The following is a 24,518-nucleotide window of genomic DNA, read 5'->3' as shown; positions in this document are numbered from 1 at the left end:
CATCTCATTAGGAAGGTGAGTTTCTCTTAGGTAAAGTGGAGGGAGCGATGGCCAAGGGAATTTTTCCTGATGCTTCAAAGGGAGCAGAAGTTCCTAATACATGAGCTCCCAGGAACATGGGGAGAGGAAATAGAGATGTCCCCTAGATCACTGGTTCTCAGCCCAGACAGCCCAGACTCCCCAAAGAGCTTTCTGAAACCCAGCTGCTTGGCAGTACCCCCAGGAGTCTCTGAATTCATGAATGTGGGGTGGGGCTGGCACATCTGTGGTTTTAAAGTTTCCTTGGTGGTTCTAATGTGCCATCTGAACTGAGAACCCCTGCCCCGTCCTAACCAAGAAGTTTCTGCACCATCGAAAGCACTAAATGCTGTAGAAACAAAAAGATCCTTTTTTTTTTTATTAGTTTCAGGTGCACAAGACAAGGTAATACTTAGACGTTCATCATTTATATCCCTCACACTGTGGACCCCCCTCCCCCATCCCCCCTTCCATTATCCGTCCGACAAAAGATTCTTATTTTTATGGAAGAGAAGAAAGGTGGTTATAAGAGAAGAGGATGAAGAGGAAGGTGATAGAAGGAATAGGGAGAGTGAGGAACTTTCAGAAAGGATGGATGGGGTGTAGACAGTACGGACTTGTCTGCGGAAGAGTGCCCGTGCTCAGAACATGACCGTGGCTTACTTATCACCACCAAACTCTTATGGGAAGGCACCAGCTCTACTAACTTTCTCCCTTCAGCAGCCACAGAGTTTAGGACACAATGTGGCTGGGAAGCATTTCCAGAGAACATTCTGTAGATTTCCAGAGAAGCATCGTGAGCGAAGGACATTGTCGATAAATGAGTTTGGGCCATGCTACACGTTCTGTCCTTGCTGGTGCAGGTTTTCCAGGCATGTCCATACATTTACAGTTTCAAAAGTCTCCTGTGGAAGAACTTTGTTCAAAATCATGCATGGCTGGAACACATTTTGGCCATAGGACCTCATAACCTGCTGACCTCCCTTGCAATTCTGTTGGGACATGCATACTCTTAGCTGGGCCAACCTCCAGGACATGGCCATGCTGCAGGGCCACGGCAGCCCCCCAACAGTACTCCCACCTCACTCTCATCATTTCCGGAAGAAAACATGCACACACGTGACCCAGGATGCCGTGTTCCCTCGGCAGATGTTTGTTGAATGAACTAGCAGATGTGGGAAGAGCTCGGATGATTCATTCTGCAGAAGCCTCTCTCCAGGACTTAAACAAAGCTGTCTGCCCCATCCTGAAAGAGAGGCTGCCCTCACCTGAACTCCTCTCGGGTGATGTGATGGCCTGCTGGCGGGTTGCTAGGACGAAGGGGAATCAGATAACCCACATGAAATACTTGGCCTGTTCCTGGCACATAATAAGTACTTAGAGTAGGTGTAAAGAATTATTTGCATGACAGTGCTGTTAAGCCCAGCCACAAGTTCTAGCTAAGCCTGGGTCTGAGTATGGAGTGGGCTCCTGGATCACCCCTCGGGGGCCCCAGGATCACTGTCTCCATGTGTACCTGGTGCTCACAGGCCGTGTACCAGCTCACTTGGCTCTGAACTTTGGCAGTGGGAGTGCTGTACCCCATGGCTCTGGTTAAAAGGAATGAATAGCTAGGTCTCAAAAGAAATGCCAGTTGTTCCAGGTGGTATCCAAACATCCTTGTTTGCAGAGTTTTGCTTCCGAGTCTCCTTTAGGCCAGGAGAGTGGATCGCAGACCAGTGAAAGTAGAATGAAAGCGGTGTCCATCCTCCCCAGCAGATGTGCTGCCTGTAATAATAGCAGCAGCGACCCGGGCTCCCCGTGTGTCAGGCACTGTGCTTGTGCCCTGGGTGGACAGTCTCATGTCATTCTCATACAGCCTGGCAGGATACACAGTTGGCTTTCCCATTTTCCAAGGACAAAAATGAGCCTGCAGAAACTGTAACTTGTCCACGACCTCTCCCCTAGTTAGACTTCACCCCAAGTCTTTCAGACCCCAAAGTTCCTGCGCCTTCTGCTGCAGCAGAACAGCCCAACAGCTTGGGCAGGCAGAAGCCACTGGGCTCAGGTTGAGCAGAGGAAGCCGCGAGGGCCAGGGTCAGTGTGACGGACTTGGCTGCTGGGGAAGATGACGAGCTACTCCCCAGCGCAGCCCCGCCACTGAGTCAGGATCAGATATCTGAGCAGCAGTGTCTGTAATGCAATATCCTGTTTGCTATCTGGCTTCTGCGTCCCTCGCGATTTACATCTACTGCTTGAGGTGAGAGGAAAAGGATGGCTAGATGGTCTGTACCTCACATTTTTACATCAAGGAAATGAACTGCTTGGACTGACAGGGGAGGTTGGGGGAGGAGGGTCAGAGATGTGCACACCTGGTCCCCTTAACCCTCCTCTGGGGTCCTTGTTGCCCCTGCACAAAGCTCAGCTTGGAAACCAAAGAGTGAAAGGCTCTGGGGTCTGCAAGGGTTGTGAGGGGTAAGGTGAATTCCTGAAGGATTGTCATATGGAGGATGGAACAGAATGAATGGGAGTATCAGAGAAGCCCATATGAGGTCACAACAGGAAGGCGTCTTGAAAGGTCCAGACCCTCCCTATTGAAAATGTTCAACAGAGGACAGATGGTGCCTCCTTAGAATGCTATGGGAGGAATTGTGCTCCAAGAGGAAGGTTTGGCTCAATGACTCCTGAAGTCCTTCTCAACTCTGAGTTCCAAGATCCTGGAATTGTATGAGGGTCTTTAGGAATGGAATGTCTGTTGAAAATTACCCAAACCCTGTGGTTCCAAAAACCCCGCAAAGAAGCCCCATGTTCCCTGAAGACTCCAAATTATGTTTGGTTAAAAGCACTCATTAAAACCAGTGACTGAGGCCGTGAGGTTAGGAAGTCAAGCCAGGATATGGGCCCCTGGAAAACCAGGATTCAGAGGGTCATGGTGCCAGCACTTGCTCTTTGTAGCAGTGTCCTTTTGGGGTCTGCTGCAGTGGGGCCAGCAGTGGCTGGGGTCACTCCACCATCTACTCAGAAAGAGTCACATGGGAGTCAGGAAATATGATACCTCAAGCCTGGGTCAAGTGCACATATTTTCATGAGGACATATGGGTCATGATAGCCCCAACCTCAGCTGGCATATGAAGCAGGCTCACCATTGAATCTGATCCCAACATATCACCATGATACCCACATCTTTTGATAAGACTTGGGGAGGAATGGTAACCATTGAGAAGGGGTGAATCTGCTCAAAATTTGTGTTAAGTATGAGCTGCTGTAACAAATAAACCATATATATATATATATGTATATATAATATACGTGTGTGTGTGTGTGTGTGTGTACACACACATATATATAATGGCTCAGTTGTGATAGAAATTTACTTCTCAAATATGTGAACCTAAAACAGATGTTATGGATCTGTCCATGGCTGTCCTCCAAGTGGTAACCCAGGAACCCAGACTCCTTTCATCTTGTGGCTCAACAAGTGTCTTCCAAGATTACTATTTTATCAAAATGAAAGGGCTCAGAGAACTGCATGGTGGGAGTTTTCCATGCATCAGGCATGGAAGTGTGTATATTTGTATGGTTTCCACTCACATTTCATTGGCCAGCACTTGGTTACTTGGCCACGGCCAAGGGAGGCCGTGCAAGGGAGGCTGGGAAATGTGTTCTAGCACCAAGGAAGAAGAGGGGAGGACGTCAGGTGTAGTGAATAGCTAGTGCATCGCTGCTACACATCTGCAGCCTTTGCTCTTGTCTGGGGGAATCCTTTATCTATCCAACAGCTATTTGCTGAGCGCTAATTTCAACATGGATGGAGACCAGGCAGTGCACAGCACAGACCTATGTGTTTTTTCAAGGAGCTGAACTAAGTAAGCAAGCAAGTAATTAGGATAATTGCAGATTGTGATAATGGTGTTTTCCCAGAATTCTCAGAAGGCCCGCACCGCACCATGAGCAGGGGTGTGAGTGACATGAGCTAATGCCTAGAGACGTAAGCAGAGGCAGACCAAGGTCATGGTTGGGAGTTTGGATTTTATTCTTGTGAGTTCTTGGTAGTTTCCAATCTACCACCTGAGAATAATGAAGGATGCAGACTTTACTAGGCATTTTGGATCTTTTCTCGATGTCCAGAAGAGTACTAAAATTTTATAGATCTTATATAGCAAACAGGGAAGGTGAAAAGCATTCTAAGGCAAAGGAAGTACAGGTTATTGCAGGTGGCTCTGCTTAATAGATAAAGATGAAGGCTGTGACCTTGCTCAGTACAGAAGGTTAGAGATATAAAATATTGCCTTATCCCATAGCCATGATTCCAGATGCCTCGTACCTCCAGGGGATCCCAGCGTCTTTGCCCAGTTTTGGTCAAAGCCACCCTAACACATAGGCCCTCGATGAATCTGGCTTGCTTTAGGTAATTCAGTATCATACAATCCTGGTATTGAAAAGAATCCAAATGTCATCAGTCTTCACTCATGCCCGTCATCTATAGCTTGAATTCCCTCTACACCATCACCCAAAGTGATCATCCGGCCCAAATTGGAATAGTTCCAATAATGAGGAATTCGTATCTCCGGAAGCCGCTCATTCCACCTTCAGCCAGTGCCCTTGGAACATGCTTTCTCTCCTGGAGCTCAAATATGCCCCTTTGTAACATCCTCCTGTTGGCTCTGGTCTGGTTCTGAACCTTAACATTCAGGTTGTCTTTATTAGGATATTTACAGCTTGTCAGCATCTAGAGAGTGGAAGGACAGGGTAACTCGGGAAGTGATGGCGCATCAGACATGACCTGGGGCCATCTGAGCAGACCCGGACATGTGGGCACCCCATCAGGTCCCCTCTGAAAATCTGGCACCAACCCCTGAGGGTGCGAGGCTTGTGAGTGCAGCTCAGTGGCTTGGCGTCTGGGAGAATGAGACCCTTGCCCAGCACCCACACTCCCTCTGACAACCCGCAGCTGCTTCACAGCACCTGGGGAAGCTTATTTCAGCCTGGGAAGAACTAGGAGTGTCAAGTGGTTTCGGTAAGCCTGGTCACCTGTTAAAGAGGGTCTTCTCTTTTCCCCCAGGGACTTTGTGAAGGCCTTTATCCAGTTTAAGAAGCCCATCGTGGTGGCGATCAACGGGCCTGCCCTGGGCCTGGGTGCCTCCATCCTGCCCCTCTGCGACATCGTGTGGGCCAGCGAGAAGGCCTGGTTTCAGACCCCCTATGCTACCATCCGCCTCACACCCGCCGGCTGCTCCTCCTACACCTTCCCCCAGATCCTGGGCGTTGCGCTGGTAAGCCTCCCCCCAAACAGGCAGAGCGGTGTTTGAGCAAGGTCATAGAGGCCATTGTAGGCTGTGGTCAGATTCTGCACCAGCAGCCAGAAGCAAGTCTGTGCAGGGGTGAGTCAAAATAACAGCTACCACTTTGAAAGCATGCCACTTACTTCCCCCAGCTTCACCACAACCCTGTAAGGTGGAAAGAATAGCTGTTATCCCCACTTGACAGATGTGGACACTGAGAATCAGAGAGATTGACTGAGTTGTCCAAGGTCGTCCAGTGTAATGGCAGTTGGATATGAACACAGAGTCTGTGCTCTTAAGCAGTGTACTATGAAGCAGAACCTGCCTCTGAGGAGGAAGTCTGAGATTAGCACCGCCAGGGCGTGGGCGGGGGTCAGTGAGTGTGGTCGGTCTAGGAGGTTTGTGAGGGGGCGTTTCGAAGTGGCTTCGGTGCGGTGCAGGCGTCACCAAGGTTTGCACAGGGCTGTTGGCTGGTGCCTCCCTAGCACTGCTTGGGAGCATTCTGCCTCAGGATGCTGGCGGTCCTGAGAGACCCCAGAAAACTGCCAAAGAATCGTGACCCAGATGACAGGGCCAAACCCCACAGGGGGCGGTTAGAGGAGGCTCCCAGCAGGGGCACTGCCCGAGTAGGATGGGGGCCCCCATCTCACCTCCTCTGTGTGGTCTGTCTCTTTTTGATGATAGCATGAAATAGGAATAGCACCTAAGAGATGAATGGCGATTATCTTCCGCCTCCAAACCCACCAGTACCACCTGGTCTATGCAGCAGGGCCTACATATGGGACAGATAAGGCCACTCAGAGTCAGCAACTCACTTGGAGCTGTTTTCAGCTGCTCATTGTCTCACCTGTGGCAGAGAAATGAGGCAGGCCCGGGAGCCCAGGAAGCAAACCCTTTCGCTTTTGATCTCAGCTACTGTGTTCTGCCTGAACTCAGTGCCCCTCGGATTCCTCTCCATCCTTTGTGGTCACAAAAATGTTAACATTGTACAGTCTTATGTCTTTCTTTATCTTTTTCTTTCTTTCTTTCTTTCTTTCTTTCTTTCTTTCTTTCTTTCTTTCTTTCTTTCTTTCTTTCTTTCTTTCTCTCTTTCTCTCTCTCTCTCTCTCTCTCTCTCTCTCTCTCTCTCTTTCTTTCTTCCTTTCTCTCTCTCTCTCTCTCTCTCTCTCTCTGTCTCTCTCTCTCTTTCTCTCTCTCTCTCATCTTTCCTTCCTCTTTCTTTCCTTCCTTCCTTCCTTCCTTCCTTCCTTCCTTCCTTCCTTCCTTCCTTCTTTCCTTCCTTCCTCCCTCCCTCCCTCCCTCCCTCCCTCCCTCCCTCCTTCCTTCCTTCCTTCCTTCCTTTCTTCCTTCCTTCCTTCCTTCCTTCCTTCCTGTCTAATTATTTCTGAAACTCCAGGAATGTTGCTGATTGAGACATGTTCTTATTGCTGACTGAGTCTTGTTTGGCTCCTTCCCCTGAGTCCCTTTCACTTCTCCTTCCTGAGACAGAGGTGTTTCTAAATAAGTATAATGACATATGTTTGTCTTCCAACCTCTCACCAAGGGCATACTATGATCAGTTTTTCCACTCGGGTATGAAAGATTGTGTGTCCTTTCGGTCATCATGACCCATCAGTGTTCACCAGAACAAAATGGAAAACACTGCATGAATGCAGAGGATGAGAGAGAAAGCTTGGCATTTCAACATTGATCCAAGAGTGGCTAAGCATATGGGGTAGGATAGAAGAGGAGGGGAGGCAGGTGGATGGCAGGTTAGGGAAGGGGTTGTCTGCCCTGTGAAGGAGGCGGGGTTCATCTTGAAGGAGATAAGGACCCTGTCTCATGGTTGTGGCCATTACGCCCTAATTATCAGTATGAGAGTCACCTGTTGGTTAAGTTTCAGCATTGACACACTGTGCTATCTGTGCCCAGGACCTTCTCCATGCAGCTCCGCCCTAACATGTGTGACAGCTGTGAACTTCAAAGCAAAAGGAAATTTTGGGGGGAGTAGGGTGCAGAGGAGCCCTCAGAAGGCCCAGGGGAGCTTTCCACCCTTCCAGACGGGGCAGTGTCTGTGCATAGCCCTGGGCCATCAGGAGAGATATTTCCCTGTGTTGGCATTATGGTATTACTCACGATCTTTTTGGCTGCCAGTGATGGAAACATTTTCATTGGCTTAAGAGGGGTAGGGGGGGAGAAGAAATAATGATTGCCATAGCTGGCAAGTCCAGAAGGGGAAAGTTTCTTAGGGGCTAACAGGTCCAGGAATTCAAATACCATCAGTACTCTTGTTCTCCATTTCTCCTTTCATTGTGGACCTGCCTCTCCACAGAGCGGGGACACAGTAGTGGGTGGCCCTGGGCTCATTAACATTAGCCTGCGACCAGAGAGGGAGAAAGAGTTTCCCCATCATCTCTGTTTTGGAAACCTCATAGAGAGCTTTGTGATGTAGGGTAGACATCTGTTCATCCCCAGGCCAGTCGTCATGGCCAGGGATTCAGTGCAGAGATATACCAGTCCGAGGTGCGTGCCCGCCCTGTGCGTCTGCTGCTGGACATGGGGAGGGGTATTGGGCCGACGAAGCTACAGTAGGTACATGGCTTCTTTGGGGAATTTAATGAAAGCTGTGGACTCTCTGCTCAGAAAGATGCACATAGACACAAATATTTGCTTGCAGTTCCCAAAGCTCATTGGACCCCCTGTTAAGAATCCTGCCTTCAAGATCTGAGACACTTGCACACTGCAAGCCCAGGCCTCACTGACAGACACAGGAGGCGCTCCGGGCTCTCAGCCGACCCCTGCCTTTGCTTTTTCAGGCCAATGAGATGCTCTTCTGTGGGCGGAAGCTCACTGCCCAGGAGGCATGCAGCAGAGGACTTGTGTCCCAGGTCTTCTGGCCAACCACGTTCAGCCAGGAGGTCATGTTGCGGGTTAAGGAGATGGCGTCCTGCAGTGCAGTGGTGAGTTCCTGTGTCTTTGTGTGCTTCTTGTTGCAATAGACCCACGAGGGCAATCGGGCTGAAAGGGACGAATTGACTTGCCAAAGGAGTACATGCAAGGCCCTGTGTAATTTAACAGATGCCTCATCTCGGTGTTGAGAACTTCAATCCAGAGGGAGATGGTCAGCATTATTAGATATTCCAGTTTGAAAACCCTCACAGAAGAGATTTATACTCTGGGGTAGAGTGTACTGCTTTAAAAGAAAGTCCTATCTCCCACCCCCACCCCGCGACACACAACATCTATAGTTTTCAAAGAAACGAGAAGCAAAAGCAATAGAACAAAGTGTATTAAACCAGTCAAGAGACAAGAAAAAGCCATCCACACTATCATTATATTTCGTTCCTCCTGCCCACCGAGCACTTGGCACATTTAAACATCACCGTTTGACTCTGAAGACACATTGAAAAATAGATAAGTAAATATCACCTCCATAGAGCCGCCGATATTTAATTAAGTGTCGATTTTATCGCATAAAAGTCACTGTGAGGACCGTATGGAAATATCCTGTGGAGAGGTGGAGAAAAGGCCGCTCCCGGAACCCCAAGGCCCACTCAGGAAATGAGAAAGGTGCTTTGGGAGAATAAGGCTGGGACTTTTTCTGTGCTGGATTTATGGGGCCAGACTCATGACCCTCCCTCCCTCCTCCCCATCTACCCTGAACACCCAGCTGTCATGCCTCTCCTGATTTGCCTCATTAGCCTTTGTTGGGCACCTACTGTATGTGAGCTCTGCTCCCTGGAAGCCCAACAGTACCCGTGACGATGACGGGGTGGTAAGGGTCTTACATTGTTGATAAACACTTATTATGGGCCAAGCACTTTGCGCGTCTCTTTATTTGGATTCTCCTTTAATCTTCCTGATGACTGGCGAACAACTCATCCCACTTTGCCTGGGACTCTCCTGGTTTTAGCACTGAGAATCCCTCGTCCCAGGAAACCCCATGGTCCTGGGCAAACAGGGATGACTAACTTGGCTAGGATCAGCTGCACAGAGAGGCAGGGTGAAATTTTTTAAATATTTAAAGTATAGTTGACGTACACTATTATATTAGTTTCGGGTGTACAACATAGTGGCTCCACATTTATATACCTTACGATGCAGTCACCACAATGTCTAATAATTATATGTCACCGTGCAAAGTTATGATGATGTTATTGACTATATTCCTGTGCTATACATCACATCTCCATGACTTACTTATTTTATAACTGGAAGTTTGTATCTTTTATTTCCCCTTACCTTTTCACCCGTTCCCTACCCCTCACCCCTCTGGCAACTGTCAGTTTTTTCTCTGTATTCATGGGTCTGTTTCTGTTTTTTTTTAATTAATTTATCTTTTTAAATTTATTGGGGTGACATTTGTTAGTAAAATTACATAGATTTCAGGTGTACAATTCTGTATTACATCATCTATAAATCCCATTGTGTGTTCACCACCCAGAGTCAGTTCTCCCTCCATCACCATATATTTGATCCCCCTTACCCTCAACTCCTAACCCCACCCTCCTTACCCTCTGGTAACCACTAAACTATTGTCTGTGTCTATGAGTTTTTCTTTCTCATTTGTTTGTCTTGTTCTTTTGTTGTTTTTGGTTTATATACCACATATCAGTGAAATCATAGGGTTCTCTGCTTTTTCTGTCTGACTTATTTCACTTAGCATTATGCTCTCAAGATCCATCCATGTTGTCACAAACGTTCTTATGTCTTATTTCCTTAACGCCGAATAGTATTCCATTGTGTATATATACCACAACTTCTTTATCCATTCATCTATCACAGGACATTTTGGTTGTTTCCATGTCTTGGCCACCGTAAACAAAGCTGCAATGAACATTGGAGCACACGTGTCTTTATGTATAAATAATTTCAAATTCTTTGGGTAGATACCCAGGAGAGGGATTGCTGGGTCATATGGTAATTCTGTTCGTAATGTTTTGAGGAACCTCCACACTGCCTTCCATAATGGCTGCACCAGTCTGCATTCCCACCAACAGTGTATGAGGGTTCCTTTTTCTCCACAGCCTCTCCAACACTTGTTGCTATTTGTCTTGTTGATGACAGCCATTCTAACTGGGGTGAGGTGATATCTCATTGTGGTTTTTATTTGCATTTCTCTGATGATTAGTGATGTTGAGCATTTTTTCATATGTCTATTTGCCACTTGTATGTCCTCTTTGGAGAAATGTCTCTTCAGGTCCTCTGCCCATTTTTCAATTGGGTTGTTTGTTTTTTTGTTGTTGAGTTTCATGAGTTCCTTGTATATTTTGGATATTAGCCCCTTATCGGAGTCGCTGTTTCCCATCCAAGTACTAAACAGGCCCGACCCTGCTTAGCTTCCGAGATCAGACGAGATCGGGCGCATTCAGGGTGGTATGGCGGTAGACCGGAGGCGCTGTTTGCAAAAATCTTCTCCCATTCAGTTGGTTGCCTCTTTATTTTGCCGATGGTTTCTTTTGCTGTGCAGAAGCTTTTAAGTTTCATGTAGTCCCATTTGTTTATTTTAGCTTTTACTTCCATTGCCTTTGGAGTCAAATTCATAAAATGCTCTTGAAACCAAGGTCCATAAGTTTAGTACCTATGTTTTCAGTTTTTTTTTAAGATGTTATATATAAGTGAAATCATACAGTATTTGTCTTTCTCTGTCTGACTTATTTCAGTTAGCATAATACCCTGTGGGTCCATTCATGTAGTCACAAATGGCAAGATTTCATTTTATTGTATGACCGAGTAATATTCCACTGTATGTATGTACTACCTGCTTTATCTATTCATTTATCAGTGGACTCCTAGGTTGCTTTCATGTCTTGGCTATTGTAAATAATGCTGCAGTGAGCACAGGATTGCATGTATCTTTTTGAAATAGTGTTTTCTTTTTCTTCAGATAAATGCCCAGAAGTGGAATTGCTGGGTCGTATGATAGTTCTATATTTAATTTTTTGAGGAACTTCCATACTGTTTTCCATAGTGGCTGTATCATCATTCCCACCAACAGTGTATGAGGGTTCCCATTTCTCCACATGCTCTCCAACACTTCTTATTTGTTGACTTTTTGGTTATAGCCATTTTGACAGGTGTGAAGTGATATCTCATTGTGATTTTGATTAGTGACGTTGAGCATCTTTTCATATGTCTGTTGGCCATCTGTAAGTCTTTGGAGAAATGTCTGTTCAGGTTCTCTGCCTATTTTTTAATTGCTTTTTTTTTATGTTAAGCTGTGTGAGTTCCTTGTGTATTTTAGACATGAACCCCTTATCAGACATATTATTGGCAAATACCTCCTCCCAAACAGTAGGTTGTCTTTTTACTTTGTTGATGGTTGCCTTTGCTGTACAAACATTGTTTTAGTTTGATGTAGTCCCATTTGTTTATTTTTGCTTTTGTTGCCCTTACTTGGGGAGACATATCCCCAAAAAATATCTCTAAGACTGATGTCAAAGAGTTTACTACCTATGTTTTCTTCTAGGAGTTTTATGGTTTCAGGTCTTGTCTTTAAGTCTTTAATCAATTTTTGAGTTTATTTTTGTATATGGTATAAGAAAATGGTCCAGATTCATTTTTTCGTATGTATCGAGTTTTCCCAACACCTTTTATTGAAGAGACTGTCATTTCCCCATTGTATATTCTGGCCTTTCTTGTTGTAGATCTATCATACAGGCATGAGTTTATTTCTGAGCTGTCTATTCTGTTCTGTTGATCTATGTGTCTGTTTTTGTGCCAGTACCTTACTGTTTTCATTACAAAAGCTTTGTAATATAGTTTGAAAGCAGAGAGCATGATCCCTCCAACTTTGTTCTTCTTTCTCAAGATTGCTTTGGCAATTCGGGGTCTTTTGTGGTGCCATATAAATTATAGGATTATTTGTTCTAGTTCTGTGAAAAATGTTATTGGTATTTTGATAGGGATTGCATTAAATCTGTAGATTGCTTTGTGTAACATGGTCATTTTAATGATATTAATCTTTCCAGTCCAAGAGCATGGCATGTTCTTCCATTTATTTGTGTCATCTTCAATTCATTTCATCAGTGTCTTACAGTTTTCAGAGTATAGGTCTTTCACCTCCTTGGAAAATTTATTTCAAGGTATTTTATTTTTTTGGTGCAATTATAAATGTTTTTTTTCGTACTTTTTCTTTCTGTTAGCTTGTTTTAATGTATAGAAATGCATCACATTTATGAATATTAAAATTGTATACTGCAACTTTGCTGAATTCATTTATTACTTCTAATTGTGCGTGTGTGTGTGTGTGAGTGTGAGAGAGCCTTTAGGGATATCTATCTATCTCGGGGGTGTCAAAAATGTATACACATGACTTGTATTCATCTTTTGTTATCAGTATATATTGAATATTACAATTTTAATACAGTTTTTTCCTTTTTCAAAATGTTTATACATTTTTTTGGCACCGTGTGTGTGTGTGTGTGTGTGTGTGTGTGTTATAAAATATCATGTAATCTGCTAATAGTGACAGTTTTACTTCTGTTTCAATTTGGAGGGGCAGGTAGAAATTCTAAGAAGAGGAGACATCATGAGTGAGGGCACATGAGTCTGAAAACCCATGTGGACCTTAGGCAGCAACTCATGGTGGTGTGAGCAGGTGCACAGGCTATTCAAGGGACAATGAGACTGAAAAGGAAGGTAGGAGAAAGGCCTCAACGCTCCACTGAGGAGTCCAGTCTTTGGGCCCTGGAAATACTCAGGTGAGACCAGCTGTTGAAGAAATACTGCGAGGAAATCTCTCCTGCCCACAGTTACGAATTCAGGAGCTTTGGGTTGATTTGCCCGAGAACGTAGTCTACCACACAACCTCTCGGAGATGGTGTTCTTTGGAGGAGTTCTCGGTCTGCCAGCCTGTTCTCACCACCTGTTAGGCTCCAGCCCAAGCTGAAGAAGGCGATCACAGCCCCTCTCCTGTCCGCTTGAGCAAGGGAGCTGTTGTCTTGTTTTTGTTTTCCTGTTTGAAGGTGCTTTGGGAGAGTGTGAACTGAAGTCTTGATGCCAGCAGAGGATGGTGGCGGCCCGTAGAAGGGTGCTTGGATGCCGCCCTTCCCGGCAGAGCCTCTGCCAGCGGAAGGCAGAGTGCGGCCAGTCAGAATCATCGAGACGTTGGCAGGCCACATCCGTCAGGCAACTCTGGGCAGTTTTACTTATTGAGCATGGGCACTTTCGCTGTCCTGTGGAGATTACCTCTTTGTGGAGGTCTCGTGAACAAGAAATGAAAGAATGCAGGAAAAGTACTTCTCGTAGACCCTATTAATTACCCATGATTGTAGTGCCATTGTTAGTACTATGATCACTCTGATGGTTATTATTCATTCCTATGATTAGTACTATTATTACCATGGCATTCCGAATACTACGGCTACAATCACTGCTACACTATAGTCTTATTACTATCATTACCATTACCACTACTGTATTCCTAACATTATTACTGTTGTTACCGCTACAAAGCTATAGCAGTAGTATTATTCTCACTATTATTACTCATTACTACAAGTATTGTGTTTATGGTTACTCATTATTACAATGATTGCCGCTAGTAGTACTGCTTCTCTTACTACTAAGCCTGAGCGAGGGGCATTGCTGTGGGGGTGGGTTATGCGGATACTTAGACAACCATTAGTTCATTTCATTTCATTACTTTGTGATCCCAACCATGCTTGAGTTAGGTATCATTTTTCCTGTTTCACAGATAATGAAAAGGAAGCTCAGGGAGCTGCAAACAGTGTTTCCCAAACTTTTTCATGACGCTCATAGAAAATGATACTGAGTTTATGTCACCCTTGGGTAAAAGACAAAGGTCTTGCAGTTGGGGGTGACTGGGGCTCCACTCAGTCATCCAGGGACTTTGGGCTCAACGCCTGGAATCCATCCCCAGCATTGCTGGGAACATGGGCCTGGGAGACAGCCTCCTCTGGCTTTGGACATGGAAGGTTAACTGGTGCCTCACAGGCCAAGTACGTTCTGGAGCAGAGTCCCCGGTGCCCGGCTAACAAGGCTTGTGCATTTCCCTTCAGGTGTTGGAGGAGTCGAAATGCCTCGTTCGGAGCTTCCTGAAATCGGTGCTTGAAGATGTGAATGAGAAAGAATGCCTCATGCTCAAGCAACTGTGGAGTTCCTCCAAAGGCCTGGATTCCCTGTTCAGCTACCTGCAGGACAAAATTTACGAAGTCTGAAGTTGCCCTGGCTCATTTGCCTCAATGAATCAAGGGCACCTGACTTCCAGTTTTGCCCTGTGTTTCAGAAATTGGAGTCCAGTGTATGCCCTGCCAAGGGGTTTGTCAAGGTGTCTCTATACCTAGGGTTGTGTCCATTTCCTCATGTCCTTTGGTTGCTCCTCATTGGTTTGATTTTGTGTAACAGATGGGAAACGCAGCATACTTGGCCTTTCCCATGCCCCAACCCTAACCAGCTAGAGAGCTATTGAGGGCTATATCTTCCCAGGACTCCATCAGGGCTGTCCTGTCCCCACTTGCTGAAATGCACCATCTTGGTCCAGGATGGGGAAGATCAGTGTCCCCCATTCTTCCGACTCAGACTGTGTCTACACAGTGCCTCTGATTTAGAGATTTGGCTCACGTTCTCTTTGGTGAAGTGTAGATCTGGTGACGGGGACAATCCATCTTCGGGAATTTACAGACCAATGAGCAAAAACCATTGTGTAGAGCCAGCCTCAGTCTCCTCTCTGATGCATACCTGTGTGACTTTTAGGGCTCACCCAGCTGAGTGATTTACAAACCTAGATATTGTACATTTAGGAATGTTTTGTTAAATATATATTTTTAAAACAATGTAAGTGGAAATTCTGATAATTTATGTGTATTATATGTAAAGCTAGTTTTGCAAAAACATGAACTAGGAAAATGGTTTTTTCTTTAATCAGACTTATTTAATTTATTTATGTTTGTTTTTATATTATGATATCTGTCATTCACACAGACATTATTTTCTTACTGCCCTGGACCAAATTCCGTACAAGGTTCATGCTGTTTGGTGCATTCTAGCAATGAACCATGTAGAAATAAAATTCAGAGATTAAAAATGGAAGGATTTCTGTGGATAAAAAGAATAGCTCTGTACCAGATCTTCTGTGAATAAAATAGTTCTCAGCTGTAATCATTGAATACTTGTTCTTAGGAGAAATCGCAGAGGAGCTTTCTCTGTACTCTGCTGCCTTTAAGGAGATAAAGGGGCCTTCAGCCTGAATGGTACTGAGACACCCAGTCCCTAGTTCTGTGACATCAGAAAGAGGTGGGGACTAGGCCCCACCTGAGGATCGCACACTGTCTAGAGTAAGACTTTTTCTTTGGGGCAACTGAACTTGGATTTCAGAGTTCATCCATTCCATGTAGGCAGCGACGTCTGGTTTGGCTTTCCAAGGAGGTGGGAAGCATTCCCACTCTGTTGAGCTGTCAGTGAGTAGAAGATCTGAATCTTTCTGCATTCAGAAGCTCAGACGACCCATCTTTTTTCGAGTTATTTGCTCACATCAAGGAGCAATAACCAGAGATGAAGTCTCCTGCCCAAGGGCGCTTGGGCTGCACGAGGGCCCCACCATCTGTATTCAGACCGTCAGCCCAAAGTCTGTGGATCGGCCAGGGGGAAGGAGCGATTTCGGTTTTGGTTGGCGAGGAGAAAGGTTAACATCAAGGTGAGAGCAGGAATGACAAGACCATGCTCCGTGTGAGGCTTAAACCTGTTACTGGTCAAGCACCCATAGAAGTTAGATTCTTAGAGTGCAGGATTTTTCCATTTCCGTCACAACCCTGAGTGTCCTCAGAGGCCTTTTGCTCACCCGTCTTCTCTTTCCTTACGTTAGTCGCCATCCTCTCTTGTCCCTTCCTTGTAGAGAGCAGTGAGAGTTGGGCACAGCTGGGGGAGGGGAGGTGGGCTGAGAAAAGGAGAGTCATTGCTGTGGTTATCTGTCTCTCTCTGGTCCCTTTTCTCTCTTAAAGGTGACCAGATGCCATGGGCTGGACAGAGCGAGAGAATTTATGGCTCTCAGCATTGTGTTTCAGAGAACACGTTGAATTCTATGATTAGAGACATGGTCCTTCAGGGAATCGGAAATTACCTGGACTTTTGGTCCTTAGACCACCTTGCTTCCTCCTCTGTAGAAAGCCTCTGTACTTTTGAATTTCTCCACGACTTCATATGAGAGTCCAGGAGGAGGGAGCTTCTTGTCTCCTCCCTTCGTCCACTTGTGCCATCTTGGCTATGGTGAGCCTTGGTGGAATCTAGCCAGAGGAAGATGGAACTGAAGTCCAGTGTACCCTCTCCTTCGTCCACGTGGGATCTTGCAGGAACTGCAGACCTAGACTCTAGGGAATTACTCTAGGGAAACACCTGCTTTTGCCCAGGTGCCTATTTGTCACATTTCCACTTGGGTTTTGTCTCTTCCTTTGAGAAAGCAAAGAATGCTTTTCCAAGGCCCCTAGACAAACCTCATTCTTGTGTGTCGTGGTAGATAATCTCCAGCATTGCTAAATCCTCTAAAGAAAGAGACCCTGGCTTTCTGTTTACCTTCTGGGGCAGATACATTTACCATAGAAGCAGTATCAGGATTCTTGTTGGAGATTGAAGAGAATGTTTGGAAATTCCTTTCAATCAGTGTTCGTCTTGGTTCCCTGCTGAAAGCATCAGAAATATTTCTTTAGACGTATCACAAATCCAAACTTCTAAACATTTCAAGGATCTCTGCTGATAAGGTAGGAATGTGAAACCATTACGAAGGTGGAATTACTGTTGTTAATTTGTAAATTCTGGTTATAATAGGAGGTATTTTAAAAGATGGTCTATGTTTTGGTTGTTCCTATATAGTCAATTCAAGAAGAATGTTCCACAAATTGGGCAAAAGTTGGTTAAATCTGTTTACTACAGTGTAGACTGAGTCTCTGGATTTTTCACTTTCTGAGTGGTTGTTTTGATAATGTGTAGGTGAAATCCACATAATTTACATAGCAAATTGCCCTGGGATGGAAAATGCCAGACCTGTGGGTGTGTCAGGGTTTGTCCTAATAGCTTTCTTAAGATAGGGCTCAGGCTTTCACTTGTTATCTTCTATCCCAGCACCCTCTCTCTACGCATAGGATCCTTCCTTCACTGCCTACCCTGCTTTGCCCCCACCCCACCCCACCCCACCCCACCCCACCCTGTGTCTGTCACTTCCCAGAGCCTGGGCAGGTCTTTGAGGAATCGTGCCCCATCCCAGAATTACCTGTGGGGTTGGATAATAGCTATGGGTGGGAAGTTGAGGGTACCTCTTTAGTCAAGGAACCTTCTAGTCAGTCCACTCCTTGGCATCCTGTTAGCCGTGGATTAGAACTCTCCTTCCCTGTCTGCTCCAACCCCGGGTGACTAGCACGCAGCGTCTTGTAGTGCAGCCATCTGTGCTAACTGCCCCAGGACTTTTTGTACAACTTTGCTGAGGTGATCAGAGCTCCTCACCATTTGGAAGCTCATGTACCCACGTGTCCCTTCTGGCTTTGGAATAATCTCTGTGGGTAAAAACCATCACAAATTACCCTCTAAGAATGAAATTGGATAACTATGAAAAGGTAGTAGAGAATTGATTTAAAATGTTGTTCTTATTCGGTGTAGATTAAACTAGAAAATGTTCTCTCTGAAGCATGAAAATGTTTTTTCCATATGACGTGTAGTATGAGGATGGAGAAATAATCACAGTAGACTCTGATCAATGCGACTGTATCTCTGAATATACACATTTAAAAATAATCGTGACTGAATGCTGAATTGCATTTTCCATTATTAACTGTTGGTTAAAAAAATTTTGTAAACTTTTTTTAATTTGAGATTGTCACGTTCATGCAATTTTACAATCTAGTTTCTGTGGAAAAAAAATTTTTTAACAAAGAGAAACAAATATAAACATCTTCAAATCTTCCTAAGTGAATATTTAAAATGCAGAATTGCTTCTCTTCGGTGTTTCTGAATTCAGATACTTAGGTCTGTTGTATATATTAGTTTAGACACTCTCACTAATATACACAGTATTTAAGACTCTAAATGAGATTTCTTAAGTATTTTATTTTATTCTCTGTAAATGGTTTTGTATAATCTTTACAAATCTACACTTTGCCTTTGTAGATATTTAAGGGAAACCATTTGGGGGTTGTCTTGCATGTATATTTTTGTTGTAGATAAGTGTTGCTTAGTTATTTCTGCAAATTTTGGTTGAAATGCTTACAGACTTTAATACAGTATATATTTTCAGAATATAAACTTTTATATTTCTGTGCTAAGTTAGGATATGCGTTTTAGGCAATCTTTTCCATTAATATCACTTGTTCTTTCAAAATATAGCATACTGGTTTGGTGCCAATGTTTTTTGTTTTTTGTTTTTCATTAGACTCTAATGTTCTTATATTGCTAGAGAGCAGGTTAATTTTTTTTTCTTGAAGTATAATTTGAAAATGTATTGAATTTGTGAATAAGCCTTACCATTAGGATCAGTAAATTTTCCAACCTTTGCAACTACATATGTAGTTTAAGATCTCCCCATAAATTTTCACTGTGTGGCAGTTGATGGAGTTTGTGAACAGAGCCTTAAGCTTGTTGCAAAAAACAAAAAGGGTAATACGGGTTGTTTCTTACAAGGGTTGTTTCTTACAAGCAACATAAGCCATGTTAATGGACTCAGTGCAGTCTGTAAGTCATGGCGAATCTGAAGAGTTTGGTTGAGTTGATGGCGGCAGGGGCCAAATAGGCAACTTAGTGATTCTCTTTGGCCATACAAAGGGACCAAGGACAGGTTTTCCGGAGCCACCTTTGTACTATTCACATGGTTTAGACACGGTCCCAGGGAGGGCTGCTGGTCCATCATTTGTTCTGAGCAAATGACATTTCCTGCTCCTGACCTTGGCAGTTGACCCCAGGTTCCTTGTGGATGACTTGGAAACATCCAGCCTGGCTGAGATCAGCATTCCTTGAGAGATGTTAATAAAGTTTACATGTGAGTTTTACTGTGTAGACAATCTGAAGTCACTTTCAGTTATATAATCAGCATTTCCATGTGTCCCGAGTGTCTTATCAATGAACGGTGTGTGTTAAGCCATACTCAGCCCGTGTTTAGCAGGGCAAAGGTGAACTAGATGCAGAGCGTACACTTCAGCTGAGGCAGTCCCCCCAGGGCTGTTTTCATGGAGCATAAGTCGTGGAGCTCATTGGTGGTGCATACCACCTTCTGGGATCTAATAAAATCAACTAAAATTTGGACTTAATTTTTTTTTTTAACTTTGATTCCTTTTAGTTGGTCACACTTCCATAGGTACCAACCAATTCTCCTTACGAAGAAAGCTTTAAAAATGATCTTGAGACCAGGGCTGTCGTGTGGCTACAGTCAAGTTATTTAGTTTCTCTCGAATAAATGTTCATAAAGTCAACTTACCTACCATGGATGGAGATTTGCTTCAAACGTTTGCAGTATGTGTGGCAATCAGAAAAACTGACATCTAGTTTTGAGCTTCACCTCTGGCATCTCCATGGGTTGACCGTGCCTCATTGGCCCAACACCTGGGCTGATGCTGGAGTGCACTAGGGTGGGAAGTTGGGAGGGTGTAGAGTTTTCCATCTCGTATTTAATTTGTCCCTGTGCCATTAGTCCCAGCTTGAAGTCATTTGCTGTCCATGTAGATGGGATGGTGAAAATATTGCCTTTCATAAAACCAAGGACCAAAGAATTGCATTATTTCAACAAAGCACGACTTTCATAGATTGTAGGCACATCTAGGCAGAGGTGTGCATGCCTCATGGCACAGAGAAACTGCCCACTTCCACCAACCTCATGCTGCCCCTGGCTGGCCACCCAGAGGGATGCGTTGTCACCTTGAGAAGGCTCTGAAAGATGAGTTTCTCAGATGGAAACTCGTGACTTCAGGTGGGTGTTTTTGCTGTGCAGTCCTAGCCTTTGTCCATATCATAAAAAGTGGAGATCTGTCATTCTTCCAGGTTCTCTCACCAGTGTAGACTGCTCCATCTGAATAGGAAACTCCAGTGGGAGTTTTTCAGGTGTATCTACGCTGAGCAACAGGCCTGCAGTTGCTAAATTTCCACTTCCTTTTGTTCTGCATTGATCCGGTCATTCCAGTTCCTGTTCAGTGTGAGAATTGTCTTCAATTCTCACACTGGGTGACGCTCCATTCTCATTCATGATGAAATCATCGATCCATTCACTGGTTGAGAAATGACAGATGCTGAAGAAGTGGTATTCTAGTGGTAAGGCTTATTACCAAACTTCTGATAATGAAGCAGGCTACCAAAAACTTACCCAGCCTACCCTCGGAGTGTTTGGGTTTGATCATGGGTGTAGCACACACGCCAAAATCCAAGGAGACCTTTGCAAGTTAGGCTACTCGTTTTCTTTTGCCAGGTTATCATGGGAGAGTCTTTAACTAGTTCTGAATATTTGTAAGTATGAGTACTTCATAGAATTATAAAACAGGTACAGCTGACCCTTTCTCGACCACGTTGTAAATATTTCCTGAGACTGGGCGCAGTACTGAGGGATAATAATCTTCTGATTTATCAAATGCTGACTGTCTAGAACAAATTGTACACTCTCTTTGTGAATGGTCCTGTAACGTGTATGAACACATTTCTGGGTGCCTTAGAAGTTGTATTTTCATGTGTGCTAATACGCAGTATTTATACATTGTGAAAAGCTGCTTTGAATAAAAAGGTTGAAACTTCGTCTGCATTTGCCTGTGTTCCCCCACTTTGCAGCCTGTACCTGAAATTGACAAACAGGTACTGTGGTTTCTGAACAGAGACGTTTCTGGGGCCACCCGGGGCTTGAGGCATCAGCTGTTTCTAGGTTGTGTCTGGGTTCCTGGGGAGCATAGGAACTCCCACCCACGCCAGGCTTGAGGCTTCAGCTACTCAGGCAGGTCGTCAACGGTGTTGATTCCAGAGGACCTTCTAATGGGGACCACAGGATTATTTTTCAGGGAGTTGAAATGAGCATTCACCCCTTCCCTGGTATGCCCAGGTTTTCTTGCACAGGATTCCCTCCTCACTAGGGATAAACCTTCACAGAGTTCAGTCTTGTCCATTCTCAGCTGCTACCCGTGGCTAACAATGATATTTGTCACTATGGAATGATGTAGTCCGCTCACCTGCTGAATCTCTTTGCTGAATCATCACAACATGGTTCTTGTGAGAGGCACACTGACAAAAGCCCCTGGCTTCCAGAGACTTGTGGGGGCTGCAGGCAAGAGGCAGGAGTCTTTCAGGGGTTTGTAGCAATGGGGAATCCTGGGAAAGGGATTTGCACAAGGTCGTTGTCTGCCCATCCCTCCATCCAGCAGCTGTCTGGAGCCCCTTGCTCTGTCTCGGGCACTGAGGAAAGGTACAGATTACTCAGTCCCTGTCGTGAAGGAGCTTGGGGGGTCTAGGCATGTGAGAAAGGTTTCTTGAACTGTCCACAATGCAGTACCGGAAAGAACACCTTACACAACCACAAATACCTTCAGAGTCTAGAAGATGTTATTAATTGTTCCGTTTCCTTCGTGTGCACCCGCTGGCCTTGGCTGGAGCCCAGGTTCTTCCCCTGCTGACCTCCCTTTCCTTTTTCTTCCTGTCGTTCTTGGTGTCGTCATTGTCATTGTTGTTCTTTTGCATGCTTTTTTGTCCTTTCTCCAGGGTCCATCCTAAGTAGTCAAGGGCACACCTGGAAAGTCCTTTGCTCCTAACCGCGTCTGGGTCTTCCAGTAGATTGGACGAAGCCTTTCAGATGTTTCAAAGTGTAACATCTGTAAGGCAAACCCGTGTTCCTTTGTCTGTCAAGGCTAACTGTGATGTGACAATTATACCGCAAGGGCTCCTTCCCTGACGCTGAGAAATAGTGACGTGGGCTGAAATGCTCATCTGGTCGGATATATCAACAATTAAACGATTCACCAGTATATTGAATAAGCATTAATGGCGTCTAATCCCAAAAGCAACTTTATTTTTCCTCTCACCATCCCTTTAAGTCTGTTTAATGGAATAGTCACCCTAGATAAAAACACAGATAGGCCGCAGGACAGTTTTGGTAAGTAACAGTTCCTTAAAGTCACAAACAATTCAATAGTAGTAAAAAATGGCCATGTTGCTTTTAAGTATGAATACTCCCAATTGCATTCAAGGTGAAGGCCTCACTCATTCTTGCTGCCTTTTGTGGTTGGGTTGGGGGCAGCAGGAAAGATTTTACAAAGACCAGATGGTTCTGTTATCAGATGAGGGTTTTCATTCTCTTGGCCTCATAGATCTCTCCCTCCCTCCCTCCCTCCCTCCTCCCTCTTTTCCCCTCCCTCTCTTGTTCTCCCTCCCTCCCTCTCCCTCCCTCCCTCCGTCTGTCCTCTCTCTTCTCTCTCTCTCCCTCTCTCTCTCTCTCTCTCTTATGTGGGTTTATTGGTCACCTCCCTAAGCCTAAGTTGATGGTGGCCAGTCTCATAATTGCCAAGTGAACTCTGTCATCAGTGCATTATTTCCTGTTCAGCCCCTACAAGTGTAGTGGTCCACTGCCACCTTCTCCAGTTGAGGTCTGTTGGCCCCTTTAGGGCAAGACAATCACCAAGCCAGCTCTTTGCCATGCCTGGCCCACATGTGGCTCATGGGAAACATTCATGCACCCTCTGCCCGCACAGATAAGGGGTGCACGCTAACGGCTGAACAGCAGCGCCCCCCTCACTAGAGCAGTACAGAGAGTCAGCCTCTGTCTCTTGTCTGTTGAATTTCTCAGACATGAGTCAGATGCCAGTTCACTGTGTCCCCTAAGTTTTTTGGGGGCACATGCAAATCTCTCACTGAAGCTCCCTTCTCCTTTGACTTGAAATAGGAGAGGCCACCTCACTTACTTTCCAGGTGTGTGTGTGTCATGGTGGGTAGCACAGTTCTCTCCAAAGAAATTCTTTCTAACCTTTAATAAACAAATTTTAGATACACAAATTACATCTAGACACTATTTAGGCTCTTGCAGGTGGCGATTTCAATATATTGGCGTGTCTTCATATCGTAGACATATGCTGTAGGGCCTTGTGGGTCTTGATAAGGACTCAAGCTCTCACTCCAAGTGAGATGGGAGCCCCTGGAGGATGTGGAAAAGAGTGGCCTACTGACTTGTGCTTTAAGAAATTCACTCTGTGACAGTGGGTAAAAGCAGAGCAAAGGCAAGGAGACCAATAGGAGACTTGCAATTGTCCCTCTGTCCTCCCTGAAGGCTTGACTCAAGGATGGGGTGTTTGAGGTGGACAGGTGTGAAGTCCTGAGTGGATTTTGACGACAGACCAAGATTTGCTGGTGGATTGGTTGTGGAGTCAGAGGGAGAAGAGTAAGGGTGATCCTGGAATTCAGGGCCTGAGCAGCTAGAAAACTGGAATTACTCGTAATTGAGGCAAGGACAACTCTGGACTTTTTGGGAACAGGTCTGAGTGGGCTGCCAGGAGCTCAGCTGAGACCTGGTATCACATGCATGTGGTGTTTGACCTTGCTCAGTCTTTGGGGATTACAACTGTGCTGCCTTGTAGGGATTTTTTTAATGATTAAGTGAGATTTACGCACTCATACACACACACACATACACACACACATAAGTATATATGTGATTGTGTATGTATATATGAGATAAATGACATGAAAATATAAAATTAGATTATAATGTAATATTTCAAATAGTTGTTGGTATATAGCCTTTAATGATTAAATGAGAATTGCAGTGACATTTACATATGTATATATAAATGAAATTATATAAATATATAGTATTTAGAATAGTTGCTACATAGTCACTATTTAATGATTCAATGAGATCTGCATATCTATATGCACAATATTATTTACATAAGATTTATATAAAAGATTATAAATACCATTGTTACATGTAATTTTTAGAATAGTTGGCGTATAGTCTTTAATGATTTAATGTGATTTGTGTATGTGTATGTGAGGTTTTATATATAGATGTATACAAATATGGGAAAAATCTATACACGAGAGATATTGATATCAATGAGTTGATCTATATATAAAATGTTTAGAACAGAGTGGCACATCATCACTCTCGTGATGAGATGAGCTTTATCTGTATGCCTGAAATTACATGTATATTAGATTTATTTAACATATGAGATTCGATGGATACCTACGACACACACACACACACACACACACACACACACACACAATCTTTGGGACCATTGTTGGCACAGCATTGCTCACAGCAATGGTTGCCGTATTAGTATTTACCCTGGCAAAAGC

General features: G+C 44.6%; 1 protein-coding gene across 1 annotated transcript in view; it reads left to right on the top strand.

Moving 5' to 3' along the window:
• CDYL2 (chromodomain Y like 2) overlaps positions 1-20,973 on the top strand; it is a 171,288-nt gene extending 150,315 nt beyond the window's left edge. Inside the window, exons 5-7 of the mRNA XM_081031344.1 lie at positions 5,060-5,270; positions 8,075-8,218; positions 14,282-20,973. Of these exons, the coding sequence (XP_080887470.1) occupies positions 5,060-5,270; positions 8,075-8,218; positions 14,282-14,440 (514 nt within the window). The 3' untranslated portion in view covers positions 14,441-20,973. The remainder of the gene's footprint in view (positions 1-5,059; positions 5,271-8,074; positions 8,219-14,281) is intronic.
• Positions 20,974-24,518: the final 3,545 nt, after the last annotated feature.

The sequence above is a fragment of the Rhinolophus hipposideros genome, assembly GCF_964194185.1.
Source record: "Rhinolophus hipposideros genome assembly, chromosome: 21".
NCBI lineage: Eukaryota > Metazoa > Chordata > Mammalia > Chiroptera > Rhinolophidae > Rhinolophus > Rhinolophus hipposideros.
The sequence above is the reverse complement of the archived record's forward strand: the minus strand, read 5'-3'. Positions and strand labels throughout refer to the sequence as shown.